The sequence below is a fragment of the Camellia sinensis genome, chromosome 2, assembly GCF_055761805.1.
Source record: "Camellia sinensis isolate YWXY chromosome 2, ASM5576180v1, whole genome shotgun sequence".
Taxonomy (NCBI): Eukaryota; Viridiplantae; Streptophyta; class Magnoliopsida; order Ericales; family Theaceae; genus Camellia; species Camellia sinensis.
The window spans coordinates 201563333-201574571 of record NC_138962.1 but is presented as its reverse complement, the minus strand read 5'-3'; the positions used below and the strand labels follow the sequence as shown (position 1 = coordinate 201574571).

Here is an 11239-nt window from a genome sequence, read left to right as displayed (position 1 = left end):
ATTTTCTGCCTGTTAAAACTATTTATATGCGGATAAGTTAGCTAATATGTATGTGAATGAAATTGTGAGATTACATGGTGTACCAGTATCTATTATATTTGACAGAGATTCAAAGTTTACGTCAAGATTTTGGCAGAGTTTGCAACAGGCTTTGAGAACTGAATTACGATTGAGTAGTGCCTACCATCCATAGACAGACGGTCAATCCGAAAGAACTAATCGGACATTGGAAGATATGCTATGGATGTGTGTGTTAGACTTCCAAGGGAGTTAGGAGACTTATCTTCCATTAGTCGAGTTTGTATACAATAACATCTTTCATTCAAGTAATGGGATGGTTCCTTATAAAGCTTTGTACGAAAGGAAGTGTCATTCTCCTATCTGTTGGGTTGAAGTAGGTGACAAACCATTGTTGGGCCCAGAACTTGTGTAGGAAACCGCTGAAAACGTGAAATTAATTTGACAAAGATTGAAAACCACACAAAGCCGCCAAAAGAGTTATGCAGATGTCCGCAGGAGAGACAGAGAATATGAATTCGGGGATCATGTGTTCATAAAAGTGACTCTAATGAAAGGACAAACGCGGTTTGGTGTGAAAGGCAAATTAGCACCAAGATATGTTGGACTCTATGAAATCCTTGAGAAGATTAATTCGGTGATGTATCGGGTAGCTTTACCACCAGTCATGGAACATATGCACAATGTTTTTCATAGCTCTATGCTTCAGGATTATTTAAGAGCTCCACTATATATGATTAAACCGACTCATGTGCTTCTGAAAGATGATTACACATATGAGGAGAGGCCAATGCAAATTGTTGATCGTCGAATCAAAAGATTGAGAAACAGAGAAATCCCGTTAGTGAAGATTGATTGGTAGAATCATGGGGGAACCTATGCAACTTGAGAGACAGAATAAGACATGAGGAGAAGATACCCTGAGTTGTTTCCTTTGAATCCAGTATTCTTCCAAAATGAAGGTAATTTGAGTCTGGAGGACCAAACTCCTTAAGGAGGGAAGGCTGTAACAACCCTGACCCATTATTAACGTTAATCCATGCTTAATTATGCCAAATAAAAAATTAAAGTGAAATTTTGTATCATATGTTTCCTTATGTGTGTGTTTATATCTGTTCAACGTAGAAATATATATTCATGTTTCCATTTTGTTTGCGAATTGAAAGCCTTATTGGCATCCGATTTAGAAATTGACTTGATTTATGTGTTATTTGGGAATTATGAAAAATTATGGTAGGTTTAATTAAAATTCGATTCAGAACGATTAAATTAGATTAATTTAATGCCCACTTGATTAGCCTTAATTAACTCTCATTAGACAAGCCTATATAAGGCTTCTTATGTGCTCCCACTCATTCTTTTCTCTCATATCAACATATTTTGAGCTCACACACACACAAACGTGTAGAGAGAGAGAGAGAGAGAGAGGCTAAAGAGAAGTCTTCAAGCAAGGAATTTGCTACAGAAATAAGGAGAATTAAAGAAATTGAGCAAGAACGCACTAGGATTCAAGGAGTTGAGAACCTAAGGTATGAAACCAAGCCTTTAGTTATGTAATTAGGGTGCTTAACTCATGCATTCAAAAAGAATTTAGTGAGTTAGGGCAAGAATTAAGCTTAATGAAGTAGAAGCGAAGAGTATACACACATGTATGTGCATTACATTGCATTTAGAGCATGTTGTCTAAGAAATTGTCCCATGCATGTTCATATTTTGATTGTAGTCTAAGAATTCACCATGTTTTTAAGTAGAATATCTCATTTGATCATGTTTTGGGAGTTATGAACTCAAATGAATACATGCATGACATGTTCACATCATGTTCTACATTTTAAGTTGAATGTTGCACAATTGACATACTTTTGGGCCTTGATTTCATGAAATGATCTTTAAACATCCATATTGTACAAGCTTACATATGTTGTCTCAAGTTTTAGGCCCAAAAAGATGTGAACTATAGCCTTGGATTTGAATTTGAAGATGAGAAGAGCAATATGGAAATCCCAGATTTCGCCTCTCCACTCGAGCGACCACTCTGTGATTTTACATTTCCGCTCGAGCGACCAGAAGTCTTCTTGTGCGTGAAATGCATGGTCCCAGAAGTTCTTATGTTTTGCAGTCTGCTCGAGCGACAAAAGTTGCGCTCGAGCTAGGGCGTGTCTCTCAGGCTCGAGCGAGAGTCGAGCGAGCATCAAGCGGAAAAATCAAACAACTAGCACTTTTGCAAAAGTTTACAGACCGCTCGAGCGACAGATCTTGTGCTTAAGTGACCACTCACATTTTGCATGTCCACTCGAGTGTAGGAAGTTGCGCTCGAGCGAGGACTCTATTTTCAGCAAGTTTTGTCAAGTATTTTCAAGTGCATTTTTGCATCCTCATTCCATCCTAGGCATACCTAGGTCAAGATTAAGGCACAATAGTGAGGATAAAAGTAGAGACACACCAAGATAAGAAAAGAACAAGGTAAATGTTTCTAGGTGGGTAATTTAGTATACATTCGTTTTGTATCTGTATAGGTCAAGCGCCGCAAGATATTTGAATTGCCTACTCTATTCATCTATTTGGAGCCATCTATTATTTGTGAGTAATAACTCTATAAGTTATGTTAGATTTTGATTATTTTCTGATGATACGACATGATTAGTTTTCTAAAAAGCTATGTTTTGTGTGAATGAATGATCGTCCAAGTTTCTGAAATGTACTCGTGGCATCCATAGCATCATGTGATATTTTGCGTCCCTTTATGGGTTATCAGGTCCCTTTATGGGTCATCGCAATGCCTTTACAGCCATCCCTTTATGGGTTATCAGAAATGTCTCTGTGCACACGAGTCATCGGAATGCCTTATGGCCATCCCTTTATGGGTCATCAGAATGCCTTCACAGCTGTCCCTTTGTGGGTCATCGGATTTGTTAACGCTAATGGATGTGCCACGAACTATGATGTGAAATGTATGAACTTTGAAAATGAATATAAACAAGTATATGAATCTGTTTCTAATATAAACTCTGATTTCTAATTCTATGATGGACATCATTCATTAAAACCCCTTTACTTTGTTATTATTCACTAGGCTCCCACTCACTATTTATATTATATATATAGGTGACCAAGCACGCGACCAGGCTTAAGATGATGCCTGAAGGGTTTTGTGCTTGTCAACCACCCGTTGTGCCTCCCGAGGAGGTTCCGAATCATGTCAAGTCCCGTGGCCACGTTTTTGTATTTAAGACTTTGGTTCTTTTGTTTGGTTACGGAAAAATTCCTGTTAATATGTACTATACTTGTTGTGACGTGTATCAATGGTATCTTTTGACGTCACACGTGTCTTTATTAAAGTTTAAAATTATTTGTCCCATGTATGTCTCCATTGCTCGATAGGCTATGTATATTTTATGTATTTGCTTCCGTAGCCCCTAATTATATGTTATTCCGTTAAGAGGCCTTCGGTAATCCAAGGGTTACTAGCCAGTTATGACGCTAAATCTATAGGGGCGGGTTTAGGTCGTGACAACTGGTTGCCTCATTTTTGCACTCAAGCATAACTTTGGTCGCTCGAGCCAAGAGTCAAAACATGCGAGTGGGTGCTCAAGCGCAATTCTTCTCGCTCTAGCAGACATCAATGTCTACAAAACTTCTGGGAGCTTCGTTTTTACTCTAGCAACACTTTTCCCGCTTAAGCGGACATGACGAATTCTGAAATTTCCAAAACTGTGTTTGAAATTCAAAACTTGATTCCAACTTGTTTTTCTTGCATGTTAAGTTCCATATCTTAGGAAAATAACTTCTAACATGAAAATAAAAGTTAATTTTACAAGAATTGAAGTTCAATTCGCCATAAAGTTCTTCGTACATGCTCAAATCATTTCGTTTCATGTTCATAACTTTGAGACTCATGTATGTATGATCTTACATGAATTCATTATCTCCAAAACATGTGATTAAGCCTCATAACCTCATTATTCAAGGATGCATGTCTCAAATGACTACCAATTCTACTTATTTAACATGTCTTATATACAAACATGAAGATTCATAGCAATTTGTCACATGCATGTACATATTGATCTCAATTTCATCATTCCAACTCAAATCTTGTTCTTAACATCATATCCTCTTTGAATTCACTTAGCTATGAATTTAAACTCATGAATGTGAGTTCAATTACTTACCTAAAGGCTTCAAGCTTCCAAACTCTAGCTAGTTCTTGAGCTAATTCTCCCAATTGTTGAATTCTCTAGCAAAATCTTCAAGGATGCTTTCTTCCCTCTCTAGAATCAGCTCACTCTCTCTCTAGAGTCTTTATTTTCAGATTTTGAGCTCATGTAATGAGCTTAAGCACATTTAGCTTCTATATATATACTTCCCTAATCAACTTTAATTAGAACTAATTAATTGTGCTTAATTTAATCAATTTAATCTAATTAATTTGATCCGAATCAATTTTTAATTAAATTTCATCGTAGACTCTAAAAATTAGGCTAACTGCAATAACACAGTCAATTTCGATTTCTGACACCTTTACGGTCTTCGATTTAAATTTTATAATAGAGAATCAAACAAATTTTCCTACGGTGAATAGATAAAAATTCAAAAACACATATAATTAGCATTCAAAATCATATCAAGCTCATAATTATAAGTATAATTAAGATTAATCAGCATAACACAGAGTAGGGTTGTTACATGTAGGCCCCGTTCTTTGGGCTGTTGGCCACTATTATTGACTGCTAGCCACTTGTGTGGCCTGCCGGCCACAAGTGTGTTTTGGCAGATATTTCGGCCATTTGTTTGTACAGATACATGCACTTGCCTACACGTATATGTATTGATGTTTTTGAGGGAGTTTGATATTTTTCTATATATAAAGGACCTCCCCTTCCATTTTGGAGGGTTGAACATTTTGGAGCAAAATTCTCTCTCTCTCTCTTGCAAATTTCTAAGCTTTTGCCTACACAATCTAAACCAAACCCTGTGGTATTTGAGCTGAGACACTTTTGAGCTTACTTTGAGCTCTTGAGGGTGTGTAAGTATTGGTTTAATGCTTGGAAAAGGTTCTCCTCTTTAAGAGGTATAAATCTTGGCTTGTTATTTTGCTTTATTTGTTATTTTTCCTACTATTTTTTGGGCTGTCTAAACTCTGAATTTTTGGGTTGAAACTTTCAGTTTAAGGCCAATAAGGGGTGGCTCACCATTCCTTCCACCTAGCTTCCAAGGCCTTTCCCCTTGTGTTTCCCACCTTGTTGTCAACCTTTTTTGAGCTTTTTAATACTAAATTTTAAGTTATTTCAGAGGCTAAAACAATGTTTTGGGGGTAGCCTCCCCTCCTTGTGCTTGTTTACTAGCTTACATAGCTCCATGTTTTAGCTTATCATTTTAGTTACTTTTGTCTTAATCCCAGCATGTTTTAGGACTAATTTAGCATTTTTTTTTTATGGTTGTTTTTAGTAGTTCATTGTATTTGAGCTTTATATTGAATGCTTGTAGTGTAATTGTCCTCATAGGCTTGGTGGTTTAGGCCTTAGCCACCAACCTATTTGAGTTGATAGTGTTTATTTCTTGTTTTCCATGCTTATGATCACCTCTAATCACCTCTGCAACCTCCCTCCTTTCTTGGCTTTTTATTTGCTTTGAAAGTTGTTTCAAGCTACTTGTTTGTTTAAGTTTGAGATTGAGGTCTTGTGCTTAATGGTTTAATCCCTTTGGGGGTTCATTACCAACGGCATGACACTTCTCTCATGCCTAAAACAACTCTTGGTTTGGCACTTTTTTCCATTAGAGGACTTAAAGCTCACTCTTGGACTTAATTGACTAAGGCATGGATGGTAATTAAAATGGAGTAATAAAATGAGGACTAAAATGATGCAAGATAATAACTTGGTTAGGGTTCAATCGGACGTTAATCGAACCCTTGAGTCTTGAATCGTTTCATACTTGTTCGTGATGTAAATGGTTCAAGAGTTAATGTCAACCACTTCCCTTGATCAATCCATGATAGGGAGGAGGTTTGAGAGTCTTTATTTGTTGCATTTATTAAACTTGTACATTTTGGTTCATAGGCCATCATGTAATGAAATTGCATTGATTGATAGTTTGTGAATCAAATTTACCACTGCTTTGAGTTGTTTGGTGATAAGGAGGGGTAAGTGTGCAAACAACCCTTGAGAATATCCTGTTTGTTCTCTATATGCCTTCTGTTACAACAGGAAGTACCAAGCATCAGTGGCCAACAGGCCACTGTTTCTGGAGAGCAGGCTATCATTTGTGGCCGGCAAGCCACCACTTTTGGCCTGCCAGCCACTTTTGTAAAATTAAGCAACAGTGTTTTTGGAACAGAACAGAGCAGTGGCTAAGGTAAAAGAGGTTCTACTGTGCAACAAAAGCATTCTAGCAGTAGAACAATGTGCTTTTCAGGTGGAAATCTACACATGTATGAGCATCCCTCGCTTCCCGAGGCTAATTAGTTAATTTAGCAACTTTATTTCATGTTGTATTCATGTTGTAATTAATTAGTTAAATAGTTAGAATTTTGTAATTAATTAATTAGTGTAATTAATTAGTTAGTTTCAATTTGTAATAATTAGCTAGAATAGTTAATTAGTTATGATGTTGTAATAACTAGCTAGCATAGATAGTTAATTCATTTTGTAATAACTAGTTAATTAGTTTAGCTAGTTAGTTTATTCAAACCCCCCTACTCGAGGGCAAGCAGTTATAATAATGTGTATGTCTTCCAATCCCACATCGTTCTCCCTTTTATTTACCTGCTTATGATAGTTAGATTAAGGCATCATCTTTCTTCCTTTTATTTACTTGCATGCATGAGATTCGGCTCATCATTCTGAACTTGCATTGTGTAGACGCGCCCGAACGTCCCGGGAAAATCCCATTTTGTTCATTGGGCCCACTACAGTTCGGACTCAATGTCACAATTCTGAATCTAATCTCACAAAGTGCAATGCAAGATTGATAAATCACCAAAGAGTCTAAATCCGGCAAATCGTTTTGAAAAACTGAATTTTAGAAAAGAAGTGCCAAACATGGACTGCTTTGCCTGATACAAAGTCGCCACCTAAATATTTTATTTTGGGGGAATTTAGGAAACCCTGACTCGTGCCTAAGGCCACATGTCCGTCATCACCAAAGTTGCCTCAGCTCGGGAACTTGGGTACGATTGGAGAAGGTCATACAATGAGCAGCCCCACTCGCCCGATCAAAGATCAGCCACTACTAAACATGATGTCGAGTTTTTTTGAAAACACATGCGTTCTTATTCCGGTTTATTAGCCTAGGATTACTATGTGATGCACACGGCATACAAGTATGGACTAGATCGTCTGAGTTTGAACAAAACATTTCATGTTTGTTTATTTGAAAATGGTTTGATGGTGCTACTCGCGAGTAGGCTAAGACGTGGATTTGCCACCCTCAAGTGGGCTTAGAAAACAGGGTGATTTGCCACTCTCAAGTGGGTTTAAAACTTGTAATCGATAAATTGTTCCAATTCAAGTAATCCAACCTTCACCCACAGGCATTCAGGTAGGTATATCACTTAATCAGTTAGCCTCATGGCAAGCATGCTATCATGACAGTCACTCACACACATGCAAGGATGCTAAAACATAAACAATCACTGAGTACTCCGAGCCAAAGAGAGAAGCTAATTAGAAATCATGCATGAATCCTAACTATGCTGAGATGCCTAATGCAACACATGCGATGCAACTAAGATAGGCTCGGCTATTCTAAAATAGCGTATGAGATGTTACAAATAACAAGTATTCAACTTGGAATTGAAATACAATGTGGTTAGTATGATGCGCCGAGCCCGATGCATGCAAGACAGATGAATGGATGCAGCATGCGAGCATAAGGATGTTAATTAAAACATGCCCTAAAACTAACCATTATAAGCTGGTAAATAAAAGGGGGAAAGACGTGGGGTTGGAAGACATGCATCACACACACGCACACTTTATTACAACAGTTGGCCCTCTCGACGGAGGGTTCGAATAAATAATACAACACCAACTAGCTAATCTAAGTTAATCTAATTAAGCTAGTTATTACACAACCAAAATGAATAATAAATTACAGCTAATTATTACATAACTTTAATTAATTAACAAACTAACTAAGTAAGAGATTAAACTAGCATGCAAACTGCATGAATGTGGACTGCCTCAACTTTGCCTTGAATGATAAAAGATGCATGCATTGCTCGAGTTGCCTTGTCGGGAAATCCATCGCGATGCCCCAACTCGCCTTTGTTTGCAATTGGTCTCAGAAACTTGCACAAAGCTCCAGAGAGATGAAACACCACCCTAGGAATCTGTGGGAAGGCTACCAACTAGCTTAGGGGCATGGGAGACCACCTGCCGACCACCTTTTGTGGTGGAAACCAAAGAAGGTGGTCGGCCTGCCAGAAAACCTGGTCGGCCGACCAGTTTCTTCTCCTGGATTCCTTTTTTCTACAACAAAGGGGAAGAGAGAGGCACGACAAGGTATTTGCAACACATGTGTGCATGACCACTCTCCTCGTCAGTGCATAAGCTCTTGGGAGTGTAGTCCTCGACCCTCGGGCCACCAATCACGCATTTCAATGCATGATGGTTGAGGAGTCAAATTGCACAACTCAATGTGAAATGAATGCACATATTAACACCTAAAGCCAACAACTCTATCATGGGTAGTCAAGAATGTCGGCTAACTCCTATTCCAAACACAATGCAACACACATGGCATGCTCAATGCGACTCCAAGTGCACAATCCAAATGTGATGAAACTAAGTCATACAAACATGCATGGGATAACATGTAAACATGCAACTAGCATACACAATGCTATGAACTAACAATGGCACACTCAATGCACATGACACTTAGCATACATAATGCACGTAGAAACTAACATACACAATGAGATGAACAAGGCATGCACAATGCAATGATCAATCACGCGACGACATGGCATACTCAATGCAAAAATGGACTTAAACCAAAATGAATGGGCCTCAGCCACACCCAAATCAGTGGCCAAACATGATGAAAACAAGACTCCAAAACTCATGCTAGCATACACAATGCAAGGACCTAAGCCCAAGGCACAAAAAACACAACTTTGCACATACATTGAAAGGACTAAACATGGAGTACAATGGCATATATTTCAGCTCAGAAATGGCATATAACATGACTCCAAAATGACTCCGAATCATGCAAACAACTCACACAACGCATGTTGAATGGCTCAAGCATTGAAACTAGTGAAGTGCATTACACTATAGGCAAGAAAAGCGATACTCAAATGATGAAACCAACCCCAAATGGACCCTATGCAGGCCCAAAACAGTAGCAAAATGGGTTAGGATGATGGCTTAAACAGTACAAAAGTGAAGCTCATGCAATGGCTCGCAAATAGGGCATAAATGCACAACTCTAAAAAGCACCTAAAGCATTGAAAATATGGAACTGTAGCACCCCTATAAGCTCTAAAATATCATACCCAATGATGCCAAAACATGTAAATACCCCAAGTTAAGCATGCAAGGGACCTCCAAACTCAAAGCTAGTCAATGCTATTACACAACAAGTATGCATGGCTAGCATTTTTTGACCAAGAGGCCTCAAGATAGAGCTAAGGCAGCCCAAAATAGGAACAAAATCAGTTTGAAGTGTGGCCAAAACATGCTAGAATAGCAGGCTAAAACAACATGCATTGTAAGCTAGTGAACATGAGTTACACTACAAGCATACGAAGCATGTGAAGGACTACCAAACCAAGAAAAAACAGAGTCATGGCATGCCAAATGATGGCCAAAAACCCACTGAAACAAAACCAATACATGCAAGAATGACATGCTCCTTTGATAAGCCATGAAAGGGATTACTCTACACATGCAAGAAGCAAGCAAAAGGAGACCAAACCAGCCATGGTTAGAGCCTAGGAAGGTCCTAGAAGTCACCAAAAAGTGCCTGAACTAGCCCTCCAAATGGTATAAACATATGCTCCTTTGGTAGGCCAAAAATGCTAGTAAACAAGACAACAAGAGAGAGGGTCACCCCTCTCTGATTTAGGCCCTCAAAGCCACATTCTCACCACTAAAAATCTACTGGATTTCAGTGGTAGGAAGGCCAAGCAAAGACTAGCTCGAATGCCTTATGGCATGTCACAAAATAAGGCTAAATAGAGCATGCAAGAGCGTAGATGACCCCCAACACCAAAAGAGCCTTAAACAAACATGAAAATCACTTAAATATGAACCTTTTTTCATTTGAAAACAAAGCTCAAATAAGCATGCAAATGAGGCTAAGAGAAGGATCAAAATAATGCTTAAAAGAGGGAAAAGTGATTACCGTTGAAGCTCAGCAAAACCAGCAACTTTTCTGAACCAAAACCCAACTTTTGAGACCTCTCAAAACCCTCCAGCAACTCAGTAACAAGGGTGGAGGTGTATGGTTATGAGATGGTGTGCAATAGGCCAAGAACAAAGCACTTTCTCAGCCTAAAATATAGAAACAAAGAGAGAGATATAAGCTTTTTCCTTAGAGTAATCTTTCAACCTAGTATAAGGAGAGAGAGGGCCTCTCTTATAGAGTTTCAAATCCAAAGCTTCTCCAAGAAGCTAAAAACTTGGCTCAAGATCCTCCATATGGAGGATACAGTCTGTGCCTTCCAGCTGGCACAGCTGGCATCCACACAAACAGACAAAACAGGAGGGAGGTGGCCGACCAGAAAAGGTGGTCGGCTGACCACTTTCCCTGGTCGGCCGACCAGGTCAAGTGGTCTCCCAAATAAAAATTGGTCGGCCAGGGCAAATGGTGGTCTCCACTTTGAAAGCAAGCTAGTGGTGTGGTGGGAGACCAACAAATGTGGCCCAAAGACCAAGAAAACCGACTAGCGGGGAGAAAGTGGTCTCCAAGGAGAAAAGGTGGTCTCCCACCCTTATACCACCTCCCAAACAAGAAAAACAAGGTTCATGCCAAAAATGAACCAACACGGATGCAAAACGAGAGTTCGAGGGGGCAAAGCGCGCGACTGGGTGCCCCAAAAACTAACTGTTGAGCACCAAAAGTGGCGTACAGCCACAAAAGTGGTCTCCCGGACCACAGTGTCCCTCTAGACAGAGGAAACAAGGTGTGTTCCAAAAACTGTGCCAAATGGAGAATGTTAAGCGGTTCCGAACCGAGGCACATGGCCGACGGTTCCGAAAATTAGAAA

At 39.1% G+C, this 11239-nt stretch overlaps 1 protein-coding gene across 1 annotated transcript; it reads left to right on the top strand.

Moving 5' to 3' along the window:
- Positions 1–568: 568 nt before the first annotated feature.
- Positions 569–880, top strand: LOC145819363 (uncharacterized). Its single transcript, XM_082913346.1, has one exon. The coding sequence runs from the start codon at positions 569–571 to the stop codon at positions 878–880; it is 312 nt and encodes a 103-aa protein (XP_082769472.1).
- Positions 881–11239: the final 10359 nt, after the last annotated feature.